We start from the raw sequence: 17360 nt of genomic DNA, 5'->3' as shown, positions 1-17360 counted from the left end.
AGAAGAAGCCTGCTATTTGGGTCATCCATTGTGTTAAAGTCTATGTGTCTCCTAAGTCAGCTGTAGCCATCAGGACAACCCAGTCACATGTGCTGTAGGACATACACACATACAGGATTATACACAGGTACCTGAAATGCCTGCCTTAGGGATGTCAGGGTCACATAGTATCCCATCCCTCAGGTCCAGGGAACAGCTTCCTAAATGGCATGGCCTCAGCTTGTGTTCTGTTGAGGCTGGACCAGAGAAGTTGGTGTTTGAGCAGTGCTGTGAGCAACATCATGATGTTAGTAGCCTTTAATGAGACTTGAGTTTGATTAGAACCTGTTCTGATCAGCTGGTCAGTAATCACTAGGATTAATGGTAGCTTCCTAGAGACCCAGAAGGATCTCTGCCTCACTGGAGTTGTGGGTGAACACCTGTTCTCAGCATCAGGCCTTTCAGCCTAGAAGCCTTTTATTTTTGTTTACTTTTGAAAAGTGAGTTTACACTGAACAAAATGTCTTAAGTTGAGTGTCCAGTAAATTAAAAAGTTGAAATCAATTAAGCTAAATTTGGGGTGAATGTGTGGCTCAAAACTGATCATTGCCTTAAAAGTGAGCCTAAATTCTGATTAGAATAGTGGGGCTGGTTTTGTTTTGTTAGAAAAATTAGGCCACCTGTACCTCCCGACTATTCTCAACACAGTGTTTTGTGCTCCTTGTCACAGAATTGGGGGGGGGGTGTCACCATTCAGAGGGTGAGTCTAAGACCCTCATGGTAGGGAGCATGGCAGCAGGCTGGCAGGCATAGCACTGGAACAGTAGCTGAGTTCCCTTCTGATGGCTGTTTGAAATATAAACCAGAGCCAGGAGACTGACTTGCTAGCCCTTACTGGCTCCCTCTGGACCCTCTGCTGCTGCACACAGTGTTTGGCCTTCTGCAAGAAAGGTACCCATTGTAGGGCCTGGGCAGGCCACCCCTGCCTGGGCATGGTCTTGCAGTGTTCTCCCATTCCCTTTTTCTGAGCTGTTGTGGGGATTGCTGTCCCCTCTCCAATTAATCTACCCCCATACACCTCACTAGCAATGACCCTTGCCCCCATGAGTGTTCTTAGGGAATGTGTTTGTAGATGTAGCTCATTTTCTCAGGAGAGCCCTTGCAAGTCCCCTCCAACAGGAACTGTGGGATCTCGGCAGTCTCCAGTGTCACCTGCTCAGTTTGTCCAGTAAATCTTTGCTGCAAACGACCACAGTTGTGACTGGACAGTTGTAAGAAGTTCTGTGAGGGTCTGGCCTCGGGTTATTTCCATAGCAACAGGGAAGCAAGGCCAGGGAGGCCCACTCTGTGGGCTGTGGGGACATAGCACAGGTGAGGACATAGCTGTAGTCTCTATCCTAGGGGATAGGACTAGTAGCCTCAGTCAGCCCCAGGGTGTCAATGGTAGGTATGGCAGCCTGAGAATTTGCCTGTACCTTCCAGGCTGGGCTCATAAGGAAGGGTCCAGCACCTCTTTTATTATGCACTTGACATGACTAAGCTGGTGGTCCTGCTTGTTTTGCTCATGAAGTTCTTAGATTTTACTGAAGTCATCTCAGGGTCTCAATACCTGTATTCCATGCCTGGGTTACATGTTTGATTGTTGGAGAGGAATAAATTACACAATTGCTGTCACTTTCCCATCACATTCTTGATAAGATATGATTTGAATTTCCCGTGTTGGGTAAGTGACATACTGTGATTCTGATTGGAACAAACTCAGAGCAGCTTACAGTCCCGCCTCCTCCGTTTACCCAGTGCTGTGGAAGCTGGTGACAGACTGTCTTTGGAAAGCCAACCAGGGAGCTGCAAGGCCTGTGGCTAGAGAAGGGTACAGGCCAGGCCTTCTGTGCAGCTTGTGCACTTCTGGAAGCATGAACCTTGAAAGGTGTGTGTCAGGGTTAGCTGTGGCTGTGCTGACCTCCTGGCTTTCTCTTGGATTGGGGAGGATCCTCCCAGTGCCTCCCTGAATAATTACGCAGCACCATTTTGGACATGTCTCTGGGTATAGCCTGCCTGCCTGTCTGTCTTTTGTAAAGCCTTGCTAGAGACCACACAAGAGGCAACATCTTCACACTCGTGTGCACTGAAACCACACCTTCAGATGCACACGTTTGGACCTTACGTAGTTCATTTGTGTACTGGTTCATACGTCCATGCATAGGCTGAAGGGCTAGCTCTTTCCCCACGTGGGCATCATGGAAACTGCACGGAAGCCAGCCCACCTAAACCAAAACCTTTACTAGGCTTCCTCTTCATGCCAGTTTCCTGCTTTGAACTGTTCTCTCAGTCAGGGATCTCTAAAGGAACAGAACTGATACAGTGGATGTATATATGTTAAAGGGGAACTAGCAGACTGGATTACGGGCTGTGGCCTGATAGTCTCATGACAGAAAGGCCAGGGATGCAGTAGCTGCCAGTCTGCGAGGCTGGACGTATGCCTCAGCTAGCCTAGTCTGGCACAGAGATCCTGGAGGGTTCTTGATCCAGTCTGAGCTGGAATCCCAAAGGAGTGGGCTCTACTACCTGCAAAGGGATGGCCATCTCAACAACAGGGCAGACGCAAAGGCAGTTTCCTTCTTCCCGCTCCTTTATATGGGCTGCCACCCAAGGTGTGGGCCAGATTGAGAGAGGGTCTTTCTGCTTCAAATAATCTGATTTTAAAAATCACTCACAAAGGCAGGCGTGTTGGTGCACACTTTTAAACTCTGCACTCAGGAGGCATCTCTGAGTTCTAGGCCCTCTTGCTCTACATTTTGCTTTTCAGTACAGCTGGGGCAATATACCTTGTCTCCCCTTCCACCCCACCCCCACCCCCCAAAAAGAGGAGGAGACAAAAAGAAAATTCCTCACAGGAGGGCCCAACAGCCTGGGGTTTCATTTTCTTCCAGATACAGTCATTTGGCAAACAAGGTTAGCAAATTGACATCCGAAGTTCCTTCTAGGCTGTAGGATTCAGGTCTAAGTGAAAAGCACTCCATAGGTCCCAAGCACTGGTTGGTTTTCTGCCATGGCTGCATGCTGTGCTGTGACCTGCACAGTCTTGTATGGCTGGATGTTCTGTTCTAGGACTGTCTCCATATTTGATCACTGATCACTCACTCTGGGTGAGGACACACTCTGTCAGGCTTTTCCCATAGAAAATGGCCACCTGGTTGCCAATTCCTTAATCACTACCCCCTGCCATTGTTCATTCCATGAGGGAGCAATAGCAAAAAAGTACCCGTGCCCACAGGATATCCACCTGCTACTGCAGTGATGCCTGGAAACAGCCCTTAGCCAAGGGAAGAGGAGGCAGTGGCCCTGCAGAGGTGAGAGGCTCTGTGAGGTTACCTGCTAGTGCTGGAGGCAAGCTTCCTGTTTACCCTCCCAGTGCAGGACAGGGTCGGGGGAGGGGGGGTGTGAGCATTTTTCCCATTCGTTTCTGACCGTGTCTAAGAATCCCTACTTTGTTCATGCAGCAGCCTCTATTTGGGCAGCTTGTTACATTCTTACGAATTTGTCGTAACAGTATTCACGTTTTCTAAGTGCTGCAGTCTGTCTTCTTTACCTGCTAAACTTAACTAGTTCTTATAAGGACTTCACACTTTTCATGCTCTTAGATTTGTCATATTTTGAAACATGAGCTCTAATGTCTACATAAAGATGCCCAGATCTTAGGTGTGTTATAAAGTGTGTTTCCATGGCTGTGGGGCGCATGTCCTGCCGTGTCCCCCCACATTCTTCTCTCAACCCCTGTGTCCCCTCACCAGCTTTTTTGTCATGTCACAGTGGTTTTGGGTGTTGTTTTTTGTTTGGTTGGTTTTTGTTTTCTGCTCTAGAACTTAACAGCGATAGAACCTTTATCGACTTCTTCCTGCCCTTGTGTGTGTTACCTGATGTCCTTGTGAATTTGCTTGTTTGTGACTCAGCCCTGTGCTTCTACCTCTTAGTAACTAATTCTTTTTTGAGGTGGGCAGCATTGCCTCAGGTGGATGTACACCATTGTCAGTCTGCTCACCCTGAAGAGCTTGGGCCTGCCTTCTTTGTTACAGGCATACTCTAATGTGGACTCTGATAGATAGGTCCCTAAGGTAGAATTCCAGGAGCCTTTATTCACGAGGAAATGCCCAGCAGTTGTGCAAACTCGTCTCACTATTCCCGATTTCTGGGGGATACTCAAAGAGCATTCCCACCTTACAAGGTTACCAACTCTTCCCGGGTGCTTTGCAGAGATCCAAGGCTGTTCTGTGAATCTTGCCCTTAAAGGGGCAGAGGACTTTTAGACCTTGGCAGTGTGTCCTCCTCTGTAGCACTTTAGTTGACAGGGCAGGTAGGCAGGTGGCACCTCGGGAACCCCAGTCAGGGAATGTGGGCTGGTTCCTGGGTGTCCATGGATCTCCAGGGCTCTGACCTCTGTCCTCCTCTGCCTGCAGCAGCAGCAGGAGATGCTGGCCATGAAGCACCAGCAGGAGCTGCTGGAGCACCAGCGGAAACTGGAGCGGCACCGGCAGGAGCAGGAGCTGGAGAAGCAGCACCGGGAGCAGAAGCTGCAGCAGCTCAAGAACAAGGAGAAGGGCAAAGAGAGTGAGTGCTGGGGGACAGTGAGGACGCAGGGCGCCCGCTGCCTCTGTGGCCTGGGCTGCTTCCCCAAACAGCTCTGGAAGGGTTTGTCACCCCACGTAGGAGTCATCAGTGTCTTCAGTGTGATTATTTCAGGTCACTCTAAACCAATGCTTCTGGCTTCATCCAGGTGTCGGGAAGGACTCAGTACCAGCCTCCGTGCAGGGGTATCCTAGGGCTCCCACATTGAGACTACTTGGCAGTGCTCTTCACAGATGCACAGAATATTAAAGCCATAAAGCACATACCTTCCAGTTCTGAGGTCTTCCCAATGTTTTCTTTGGAAACATTTTTTAAGTGCCCCCAAAGTAGGTGTCAGCCTATAGGTGGACATGCAGCTGAAGACACTCCGCCATCAGTGTGGTTGCTGTCCCTAAGGAGAGCCCAATTCAACCATAGCCAAGAGGCCACAGATAGTGTGTTAGTACTAAAATCTACCTTGCAGACTGTACTGGTTACTCTTCTGGTGCTGTGATGGAAATACCGTGACCACAAGCAACTGAAGGAAAATGAGTTAATTTTGGCTGAACCTGTTCTGGCAGGGAAGATAGGGAAAGGGAGCAGAAGCAGGAAGCAGGCTGATCACATTGGGAGAGAGGGGGTGGGTTACAGGCAGAACAAGAACAGGAAGTGGGGTGAGGCTGTAACACCACCCCCCATGGCATACTTCCTCTAGCTAGACTCCACCTCCGAAAGGTTCCATAACCTCCACCAACTGGGATCAACCATTCAAATGCATGGGCCTATGGGGAACAGTTCTCATCCAAAACACCACACAGACAGACCCCAGAATCCTTTATCTGCAAACACTAAAATGGCTAGCCATCTTTACAAATCATTGTAACAAATTTTTGTATGAATTTTAATCTCCATCTGTACCACAGAGCAAGGATGCATGTGCTTAAGACGTTCTTGTAAAGTCTGTTATTTGACGTTGTTTGAGAATCATTTTGGCATGTGATATACAAAGGGGCAGACAGATAGATCTGTGACAACAAAGAGTAACATGGAAGCTAACACCTAAGGACCATCCATCCAGTAAAGACTGCCCTAAGTCGACTGCTGGGCCTCAAAGCCTGCATGGCTTCACCCTTCCCCCAGTATTGCTGCTATCAGTCATTTCAATCCCAACTCTGTAGCAGTCCGTCTGGCATCTAATGCTGCCTTCCCCTGCCTGCCACTGAGGTGTAGTGTGAACCCTCTTCCAGGGAGTGTTGAGCCAGGTCTTTACCTGTGCCTCAGATGAGATAGCTCCCTTTGCCTTGGGGTAGAGCTGCTCCTTGTGCGTTATGGAGCAAAGCTAGCTGGGAGTTGTGTATGTTGTCAACCTTTTTCTCCCTTCGAGTGGTGACCTTTTGCTCATAATGATGTTTGTTTAGCACAGAAGTCTCAGTTCTCAGCGTAGTCCGCTCTCTCAGTTCCCTTTGTGTACTTTTGGGTTGTGTGTTTAAAAACCACTCATTTCTCCCAAACCATTTTGCAGCATTTGAATAGTTCCCCCCTTGTGTGGATGTCCATTCTGTGCACGCGCGTGCGTGTGTGCGCATTGCATGGTTCAGGGTGTGTATCTAGCCCCTCTACAGTCTCTGAGAACTGATGTCCACAACCACAGGTTTCCATGGTCCCTATTGGTGATGTCAGCCCCTGCTGTCATTGCATCAGTGCTTGTAGCTTCAGTCACCACACCTTGGAAGTGAGCCTGGGCCCAGCAATGCTAATCTTACTACTTTGTCTTTCCTACTCTTGGCACTTTGTATTTTCATTGAAAGGCTTGAAATTAATTGTTGCCATCCACACATGTCCTGGGTTTACCTGAGAGATTCTGTATTCCGTTGGTGAGCTGTGATATTTTGCAGCACTGATTATTCTTAACCCCTCAGTATTCTTTGGGTCTTTCTAATTTTTTTTCTTAGCAAATGTTAGAATTGTTTGTACAGAAGACTTGTGTGCATTTCAGCAGGCATATTTCAAGCCATCCGATTGGCTTAACACTATTGTGTATCGCTTGGTTTTGCAATTTTGAAAAGCAATCAGCAACCTGCTGACTCTTGACTCAGTGCCCAGCAACCATACTAAACTCGTGTTCTAGTTATCAGCAGGGTGGCTCAGGGTCTCAGTCTATAGAAGCACAGCGTCCATAAATACTGGCAGGTTTGCTATTCCTTCCCAGGCAGAATGCCCTTATGTCTTTTCTGTCTTTATTTGACTGACCTAGCTAGGTTTCCACTAGAATGATGGGTTAGAGATGGAAGTCTGGCTCCCTTTTGCTGGTGGAGGCCACATTTCCAGAAGGACTTACTCACTGGCCTGTTTGTTTTATCAAATTAGCCCCCTTTGCTAGTGTTATGAGTTTGAATATGCACAGGTAATGATTTTTTATCAGATATTTCAGCATCTTTTGGAAGTGATCATAGGATTTTTTCTGACATATTTAGTGAATGTGGTAAATAGATCTATTTAGATGGAAATCCCACCTGACAAATTTCAGAATAAATAGCCTCTTTCACCTAAGATAAAGCATGATCTTTTTTTATGGGTTGCGTGCTTGGGTGGTTCATTTTGTATATCTATGACTATATTTGTGAGAGAAACTGGGGTTTCTATTGCCATGATGAAACACTGGGACCAAAAAGCAGGTTGGGGTGGAAAGGGTGTATTCTGCTTACACTTCCATTATTGAAGGAAGTCAGGACAGGGACTTAAACATATCAGGATCCTAGAGGCATGAGTGGATGCAGAGTCCATAGAGGGTGCTGCTTGCTGGCTTGCTTCCCAGGGCTTGCTCAGCCTGCTTTCTTGTAGAAATCAGGGCCACAAGGACGGCACTACCCGTGTTGGGCTGGGCCCCTCTCCACTGATCACTAATTGAGAAAATGCCTTAAAGCTGAATCTCATGGAGGCATTTTCTCAGCTGAGGCTCCTTCTCTAATTCTAACTTGTGTCAAGTTAACACACAAAACCAGCCAGTACAGATACTGATGAGCATTTTCCTTCTTGAAGTGCTGTGCCAGGTTTGGCATTACAATAGTGCTGACCTCAGCCTGAGCTCAGCATCCTTTCTCTCTCTGGTCTATATGAACTATGGTGCTTTCCCATTTTGTATCCGTAGTTTTGGTTGTTTGCACCTTCTCTTGTTGATGGTTGTTTGGTTTCATTAATTTTTTTAGTCTTTCCAGAGCAGTGGTTGTCAGCCTTCCCAATGCTGCAGCCCTTTAGTAGAGCTTCTTCCTAACTGTGATTTTGCTGCTGTTACAAATAATAATGTAAATCTCCCCGCTCCCCATGGTCATAGGCGCCGCTCTAGGGTTGTTCACTCCCAACAGGGCTTATGACCCACAGATTGAGAACTGCTGCTCCAGAGGCTTTTAGCAGTTATGCAGTCTATTTACAAGTCTGGCTTTCGGCTTTATGGATAGAATCTGCTGAATAAATTTCTATTTCATTCATTTCTACTAACCTTATTCTTTCTCTGTCTTCTGTTTCCTTTGGGTTTGTGACTCTTTCTTGTTTTTTAAGTTACACATCTTAGTCATTGATTCCAGCCATCTCTTCCGACATCAGAATGTAAAGCTATAAATTTTCCTCTGAGGACAACATTATCTGTATTCAGTAAGTTTTGACACCTAGTCTAAATTTGTCTTTTATTTGATTTTTTTCATTTATATTTAATATAGGTATTGATTTGTTTGTACTTAAATGTGTCATTGTTATTTATATTTTCCTTGTATTTTAATGATATAGTTTTCCCTTTCTACCAACTTGGTGGTTGTTCTACTATTTTCTGACTGATCACAGTTGTGGTTACCACAGCTGACTGGACTCTCCAATCTAATCTCACTCACATTTACAGAGCGCTGACTCAGCTAGGGCTCATGCTTGCCTTTACCACTGGGCTGTTCTCCCCAGGCTCAACTTTCTTCCCTGATGATTTTCCTTCACAGTTTCTCTAATGGAATCTAGTGGTGATGAATTTTTGTCTAAAATGTTATTTCCCTAATCTTTGAAGTTTAATTTTGCTGAGTGTAGATTTACTATGTTTATATTTATTTTCTCTTGGTACTCTCAAGATCTTACTTCCTTCAAAAATTACTACTCCTCTTGTTCCTTGTTCAGAGATAATCTTTTTTTATCTGGCTACCATTAAGAGTTTCTCTCTTTTGAAGTATTTCTCAGATGTATGTTTAATTGCAGTTTTCTTTGGGATTCATTGTCTTATCCCTATAATTTAATTCATTAATGAAAACTTGTGACTGATTATTCTCTCACCTCTTATCTCCCCTCGCTCCTGAGACCTTAGTTGCACACATGAGAGCCATTTTCTATGACCCGTATGCTTTTCCCATTTGTTTCCATGTGGTGAGTTCTTCTCTTCAGATGTCCACCATACTAATTTGAAATTACCCTCTGAGGTAAACTGCTGTTAAACTGTGATGGGGTTTTCCTTTGCTGGATTGCCAGTTTCACGTTTTTATTTGGATATTTATAGTTTCCATGGTATTTTTGCCATGCATACTCAGTTATTTTAGAATGGCCCCTCTGGCTGGGTTTCTCCTCTCAGTGGCTTGCCCCTCCCTTCCCGCTGTCACCCCCTCCCATCATCAGGATGTCTTTGCCTAGTGATACAGTGGCAAGACACTAGGTTTCCTGTTTGCTCTGTGGCGCTGTCCAGATGCATTAAAAACATTGTAAGCATCTTGGTGCACAGTCTGAGCTGATCAGAGGTGAGTGCCAGGACTCCTTACATAGAAGGTGCGCTCTCCACGGCCTGCCTCTCTATTGCGCTCCAGATCTCGTGTCCCTGCCCTTGTGTTAGCGCTTGTCTGAACCACAGGTGCCTACAGAGAAGCCATCAGCTGGGGTGTCCCATCCTCTGCCCCTCCCTGTCCAGCTTAGCCCTTTGTCCCAGGTTCCTCAGTGTCCCTGGGGTCTGTGTATCTTGTCTGCATTGAAAGGATGTGTTTGGGTTTGGAAATTTGCCTTTGTGTAAGCTTTAGGCTGCACAATTGACATCCCACCTTTTGACAAATCCTCATTAGATTAGAAGTATTTACAAATGGGACATTTCCAGAACAAAGTTTTTATGTTTTAAAAGGAATTAAATGACTGTCAAGTAAATTTGTTCTCAAGCTTATCTTAAGTGTAAAGATTGTCATTATGCCAAATTAATTCTAAATTTAAATCAGAAAGCAGTCTAATTTGCCAGTGTAATTTTGTATATATTTTAAATTAATTGTCTCAAAACATGTATTTTAAGTTTATTGCTAATTTACTCTCTTTTCAGATTATTTCTCTATTTCATGATTTCTGAATTCTAAGAAATTGTTTAGAATCATCGCTAATATGATGTTTCACTCTTGAAATATGAACATATTTAAATTTTTTCACTTTAACTGATAGAATTTCTTTTAAGATTTATTTATTTATTATTATGTATACAATGTTCTGCCTGTGTGTACACAGAGCATCAGATCACATTATAGATAGTTGTGAGCCACTATGTGGTTGCTGGGAATTGAACTCAGGACCTCTGGAAGAGCAGTCAGTGCTCTCAACCTCTGAGCCATCTCTCCAGCCCCTAACTGGTAGAATTTTAAGGTAGTTTTCTTGCCAGTCTTTGAAAGAAAATGCTAAGCCTGAAAGATGTACACATACACTGTCACACCTCACTCAGCAGTGGCCTCCAGAGCAAATTCCTGAAAGGCAGCTGAAGGCCTTTCCAAGGTAAAGTGCAGAACAGCTGGGGGCTGCATGTAGCAGTTGTGCAGATTCAGCTTCTATAATTGACTGTTCTGACACTTGTCACTCTCAGGCCAGCCACTCTAGTGAATTGACCTGCAGTGAACCGGAGGTCAGTAATCTCAGTTTCAGACGCTTCAGCAGCTCTCAAGTGCAGCCAGCGCCGAGTGCCGAGGTCCAGACAAGCCATCTTGTAAGGCAGTGCTCCTCGTGGCAGGCTGCTGGGCTGCCTTCCTCCAGGAAGCTATCTCCCTGTCCTCACAGGCGTCTGTGAGGGACTTGCAGGGTGCTGCTGCCCTACAGAGCGCAATGCCACAGGCACAGTGCTCAGGCTGGACTCATATCCCAGCCCTGGAGCTAGCCACTCCCTCCTCCATTTGTGGCTTATGTGTGTCATTTGTGGCTTTGTTTTTGCTGGTTTGTTTTTGTTTGTTTGTTTGTTCATTTTTTGAGTAGGGGAAATAGTGGTTGTTTATCAAAGGATTACAGTTCAAATTTTGAACATCAGCCTGCAGTCCGGTGCCACAGCCAAGCAACAAATAACAATTTTTCTCATTGCTGAAAAGCAGCTCAGTCTAAATTACTTTCTCAGAGTTTACGAAAATGTTCCAATAAAAATATTATCTTAAGGCTCACAGAATACAACTTCAGAAAACATCTCAGGTCTATTTATGAGTTAGAAAAGATTTCTGCAGTGTGTTAAGCCACGCCCTTTGTTGACCCTATGTTGGAATGTTCTCAGCTGCACTCCAGACCCATCATAGGCAGCAGCCGTGGTTTTCACTTTGTGGATTTGGGTGGTCAGGTTTTATTATTAATAATAAACTGCACTGCTGAGTCTCTGGCAAGCTTGCATAAGCTTCGAATCCCTAAGAATGCAGTCCTGTTGGGAGAAGGCAGCTTGCAGACCAACACCGGGAAAGGCTCTTGTTCAGGCCTAGGCAGCTCAGCCATGAAGGGGGTTCTTGTTTATGCCAGCAGATGTAAGTGGCAGGACGCATCTTCAGTTTCTCAGCATTGGAAAACTCTGTGCAGAGTATTTGTTATCTCATTTCTTAAGGTTTTGTTTAACTGACTTTATTCAATATTTAATGAGTTTTGTATACATTTGTAAACATTTACAGTATTAAACATTAATTCTTAATCATGCTGCAGTTTTACTTATTGATAACAAATAATGGAATTCATTTGACTGACAGTGAGTTCGTAAGAGTACATGGCACTTTCCCTTATAGCTAGCAGAAGCATTACCTTTACCAACTATGTGCCCCATTGGAGACACTTGGGAATCTAAGGTACCTGCCAGCTGTTTAGGTCCAAGAACATTAAGTCTGTCCTCTGACCAGAGTGCAGATAGCAGGGCACCAAGGTGTACCTTTGACTACAAGCTCAGCCCCCTCACATGGGGGAAAACCCTTGAGCCACTGTGAAAATAATGCCAAGCTGTTTGATAGTCAGTGGCAGAGCCTTTGCTTGGCATGCATCATGCCTTGCCTGGGATCCATCTACAGCACTGCAATAGAGAGAGCAGCACAGATACAAAGGCTGGGGTGGAGGTTGAACCTTTGTCCTATTTGTGAGTCCATGCCTTCGCCACAGGCACAGGGAAGATGGGAAAAAGTAAGTATCAGGACCACATAACAGACTAATCAGCACTGTGCCCAGCCTTCTGAGTCCCCCCCCCCCCACACACACACACGTCCCACTGGCATCCAAGTCTGCTGTTTATTCTCTCTTCCTACATAGCTTGACTGCTTCCTCAGACCTCACCTTGGTCCCTGCTGCTGTGTGAGCGATGCTGTTGTCAACACTGGTTGGGATAGTGCTGATACCTCTCAAGAAATCTGAAAGTCTGTCCTGTGGATAAGTGACAGTCAATGTGGATATGATTAAAAGAAAAAGAAAACAATTTTTGTTGTCTGCATAGTGAATGTTTTTGATTCTAGAATTTTCCTGTGGTAGAGAAATATGTAGAAAGAGGAACCTTAGCCAGCAGTAGGGGAACAGATTTGGCCTTACAAACCTTTCCTGTGTATTTCTCCTCATTGAACCCAAGAACCAAGACTCTGAAGTCCAGAAAATGTGACTCTGCTCTTGCTTTGTTGGTGTCATCTGCAAGCCAGGTCTGTGCTGAACAGCAGGCCCTACTTTCCCACACCAGGATCAGAGTGTGCCTCACAGAGGTCACAAGGCTCAGCCAGGGCCAGCTCCATGAGCACTCTGGGGTTCAGTAGTTGCTGTGGAGGCTCCCATTTTCTGAGTAGGGGTATTAGTGGGAGCTGGTATGTGGAAAGGTCCAGGCCTTGTTCATTAGTTGCCCACATGGCTTCCTGTCCCTTATCCTTCAGGGCAGCAGTTTGGATAAGAGGTAGGCATATAGGCCACTCTTGGCATTTTCACCATTGATGTCATCACTATCATCTGGTCTGTCAGCAGCATACTTCATAGCATTTAAAAAAAAAAAACAGTTTTATCATTGTAAAGGTGAAAATGCTCATTTAAAATTTTCATGTATTTAGCATTGATGTTAAGTTTGCTCTGTATCTTTATCTCTAGGCTTGGATTTCTCGTTTCAAGTAGCTCTTCTGTAGACTTGCTCTCTGCCTCTACCACACCACAGGGCATGTCCTTTTTTGATAATTCTAAAGACACCTGGTGTGTTTGCAAGCTTTATCCTTTTCTTGATTTATATTGCTTGTGTTAGCGTGTGGCTTTCAGGAGTTTCTGAAAGTGTCACAGGTAGAGCAGACAATTCCATAAACACATGACCCTTCAAAGTCCACACATTGACCGACAGTTGGACTCGGGTGCAGGTGACTAGTGTTGAAGTGTGATGGTTCCTGTTGTAGGATTTGTGGTGTTTCAAGTGTGTCGGGGTGTGTAGTGACAAAGGAAAAACCAGTATAAACTTCATTTTTAAAAAAAGAGTGTGTGGACTTTGACAGGAAATGAGATTAGAGCTCATGTATGCAGTACTTGACCTCTCCAGACCTTCACCTGACCTGTGCCTTTCACCCACAAGCTAGCCCGCAGAATACCTGCTTATAGTTTTTCTTGTATAGTTTAAATGTGTAGGCTCTCAATAAGTTACACAAGCAGCCAAACAACTTCCGTGACTATCCACAGAACCCCAGCATGGCCACTCCATCTCTCTCTCTCTCTCTCTCTCTCTCTCTCTCTCTCTCTCTCACACACACACACACACACACACACACACACACACACACACACACTGTAGGTCTCACAGCTGCATAGAGCTCCTCAGGGTATCAGTAGAATGTCTTCATGCAGGGAGCTAACCCTCAGTGCTCGGAAGAAGGTGTCTATCCCTGATGTTCAAGGAAAGGGACAGGGTGTCAATGTACAGAGACATTTTGGAAAATGTGTTATCAAAATATCTTGATGCCATTTGTGTGATAGGCTCACTGTCCTGGCCCTGTGTGCTGCATGAAGTATTGAGGAACATCCAAAGTGGTACTTGAGTTCTGTATTGTAACAGGGAGCTCTTAGCTTGTTCTTCAGTAGAAGGATAGATGGACACAGTACTGAGGTATCTAGCAGTAGATCTGTAGAACACAAATTGTGTAGGGCAAATTGAGGCATCCTTGTTTAGTCTGTTTCTAAGATCTTATGATTTTCTTTAACACAGTTTTCAGCAACAGTCAACACATCACAAGGAAGCCCTTGGATGTACAATTTCCACATGAGTAAAATGCCAGTATCTGCCTGCCAGAGTGTGTAGCACCAGACAGAAGAGGATAGAAATGTGCTGGATGCTAGGAAAGCCATTCACTGTAGTATGTGTAACAACACACTGGCTACCAGCTTCCCAGTAGGAGAGACCTTGTCCCCCTGGGTGGCTGTGTAGGGAATTTCATTGCATGGAACTTATTTAGAGTCTGCCGCTGCTTCAGGGGAGAGTGGAGTCACCATGCTTCCAGCACTTGGCTCTGATGCTTTAGTGCAAGGACATGAAGTTGTGTTGAGCCATGAAGCCTTTCCTGTGCTGAAGTCTGCATGTCAGTAGAGTGTGCTTGGAATGTTTGGATAGGAGACCTCTCCTTAAAGCTCCCTGGCCTTGGAAGAGCCCTGCAGAAGGAGTTACCTCCTCCTACCTTGTACATTGCACTCCCCGCTCCACCCAGCTTCCCTCTTCCTCACTCTCTGCTTTTCCTTCCAGGTGCTGTGGCGAGCACAGAGGTGAAGATGAAACTGCAGGAGTTTGTTCTCAACAAGAAGAAGGCTCTGGCTCACCGGAACCTGAACCACTGCATTTCCAGTGATCCCCGCTACTGGTATGGGTAAGTGACCTGGGCCTGCTCTTGGGGTGCCTGGAACACTCAGCTCTGTGACCCAGTGTTTTGAAGGCCTTCTATTAAAAGGGTGACAAAAACGTTGAACTCCCAAAGCTCTGTAACCAAATCTGAAGGGAGAGGTCTGGAGTCTTTGGAAGGCATGGAGAGAATTGGGAAGAGATATCAGCCTGGGCCAGAGCATGCATAGTGGGCAGACCAAAGCAGGACCTTGTCTATGCTGGGAGATGTACACAGCTAACTTGTGTGTCAGGATTAGCCAGATAAGTGGATCATCTTCAGAGCACCAAGCGGCACTCCTGTCAGTGAAGACCTCTGGCCCAGTCATCCACTGGGGCCTACTCAGTTTTAATCTAATGGTTGATCAAAGTCTGTAAGCACTTTGGCATCAGCACAGTAGAGGAACCACTGAAATGAACACTCCGTGATTAGGGGGAAGGTTTTTATTGTGGATAAGGAAGAGAGAGAGAAGAGACAGAGCAGAGAGAAAGGAACAGACTGGGCAGGGCTGTCTTTAAGAGAAGCGGGAGTGGAGAGGGCAAGGGGCTAGGCCTTTCATCGTATAAGGAAGGAGGAGTTGGGGAGGGGAGAAGGACCAGGAGGCTAGTGTGGACTTTGAAATCCTTTAACTAGTATGAGTAGGAATGAAAGAGCCTGGAAGCCAGCACAGGCTTTGATAGGTAACAACAGGTATATGGCAGTGGGGAGCCCTATGTCCCTTTTGCCAGAGTCAAGGGAAAATAATTGGAATGACTACTCTTCGTGGCAGAAACCCTTTCCACAAGTTCCTAGGGAGCTAACTATAGGCTTTCAGCAGTCCTTCTGTAGTTCAACTCAAGTTGAGCCTATACTGTCGGTTTTTAGCATATGTACCACCTCGTGGGGAATTGGAGTTTCCTTTGGACCTGACAGCATCTTCATGATCCAGTTACTGAGTCTTTGGAAGGCATGGAGAGAATTGGGAAGAGATATCAGCCTGGGCCAGAGCATGCATAGTGGGCAGACCAAAGCAGGACCTTGTCTATGCTGAGAGATGTACACAGCTAACTTGTGCAGAGTAAAAACAAAGAGTTGGGTGGATGCCCCACCAGCATGGGCCGTTTGTGGTGTAGTGTAGAGCCCACTGAGGAGACTTGGCCAGTTCTCACACAGAACACATGGCTAATTTGCAATAATTTTATGTTGCTCTTAAGGATCATTTCATTGCTGGAAGGAAACAATAGGGTAGTTTTCCTAAATCAAAATGAAGTCATTAATTTCATTCAGGGAAAAAAATAGCTTTTCTAAAGCCTCAAAATGGACAGCTGTTTCTACTAAAACCTCACTGATCCCACTGAAGTGGCCCATTTATTTATGTGGAAGACCTCAGTTACCACGACACAGCCTTGGGAGGAGCATTTGCCTAGTGAGGCTCTTCACTGTCCCTTAAATGCTCTGTGGCTACACACACTGCAAGTCTACTCAAGCAGACCACTGGTTTTCATGTAGCTCAGAAGAGAGTGAAACAGGTAGCCTATGAGGAGTAATGAAGAGTGGTCATGAACAGGAGAGGCCCTGAGAAAGGCTGTGGGAGGAGCCAGAGAGAGGCTCAGTCTGTGGTGTGGTCTGCAGCCTCTGCTGGAGAGGTCAGCCTGGGCTTCTGCCCTGCAGAGGTTCCTTGTCCTGCATTTGCATGTGGGAGTGAGGATGCTCAGAGAGAGGCAGCGAAGGATAGCAGCTGGAATGGTGAGCTGGAGGTAGACACAGGGCACAACAGGATCAGACAGAATGGAGAAGAGATAGAGGGGTTTGTTCAGAGATTGTCACCATACTGGAGAAGCTCCTTCAGAACAGAAGGTGGTGCCATCCAACTTAGGGCCTAGGGAGTTCAGTGGGAGAGCTGTTGCAAGAAAATACAGGGCTCCAGGGGGCACCTTTGCAGGGCATGGGACTTGTGAGTTATAGTTCCAGAAGGACAGTCACAGTTCTATAGACAGATGAGACAGCTGAAGTGTTCGGGGTGGGAGAAAGGCTGACAGGAATGGGGCCAGGAGCTAGACTCAGCCAGCGGGGTGAATGGTTATTGGTGACAAGTTATGGGGAAAGGAGTCAGATACATACTGAGAGAGGGGATGTAGCCAGGGAGGGGAGACTGAGAGGCCTTTTCCTAGAACTGTGTCCTGAGCAGGATACTGCAGGGAGGTCCCTGACTGCACAAGGCGCTCTTCCTTGAAGCAGTTTAGGAGCAAGCTAGCTAGAAAGGATAGAACTTGATGTCAGGCCCACCATCCAGGAAGATGGCTTGTTTCCGTTGAGTTGGATGAACAACATATAAGGACCTTGACCACCCAGCACTCAGGTGCAGTGGCTTACCCATTGCAGGACATGGTGGCAGAACACAGTCTTCACAAGAAAGAGCCAAACCCTGCCTAGCATCACACATCATGTGATGGTTGCCAGTAGTAGCCCAAAGCCAGTTAGATCTGAGAATGAGGGCTAAACCAACAACAACAAAAAAAAAAACTTCTAGAAGGAGACATGACGGAGGGGTTTCTTTCAAGCAATAAAATTACCCTTTAGAGCTGAATAAAACTGCTTCAAATTAACCACATGATCTGTGTAAGAACCATCGCAGTGTCTTTCTCAGTGTTAGGAGCTGTGAACCCATTACTTGAAATGGTTAGAACCATTGATGTTTAAAACTACTCTTTG

General features: G+C 45.9%; 1 protein-coding gene across 6 annotated transcripts in view; it reads left to right on the top strand.

Annotated features, from left to right (window-relative positions):
* HDAC4 (histone deacetylase 4) overlaps positions 1-17360 on the top strand; it is a 244611-nt gene that overhangs the window by 156637 nt on the left and 70614 nt on the right. For all 6 annotated transcript variants that reach the window (XM_084779888.1, XM_084779885.1, XM_084779884.1 and 3 more), the window contains 2 exons: positions 4434-4584; positions 14537-14657. In XM_084779888.1, coding sequence (XP_084636014.1) covers positions 4434-4584; positions 14537-14657 — 272 coding nt within the window. The remainder of the gene's footprint in view (positions 1-4433; positions 4585-14536; positions 14658-17360) is intronic.

Source organism: Acomys minous (genome assembly GCF_964271855.1).
Source record: "Acomys minous genome assembly, chromosome: 4".
NCBI classification, from domain to species: Eukaryota; Metazoa; Chordata; class Mammalia; order Rodentia; family Muridae; genus Acomys; species Acomys minous.
This window is presented reverse-complemented; position numbering and strand designations above follow the sequence as displayed.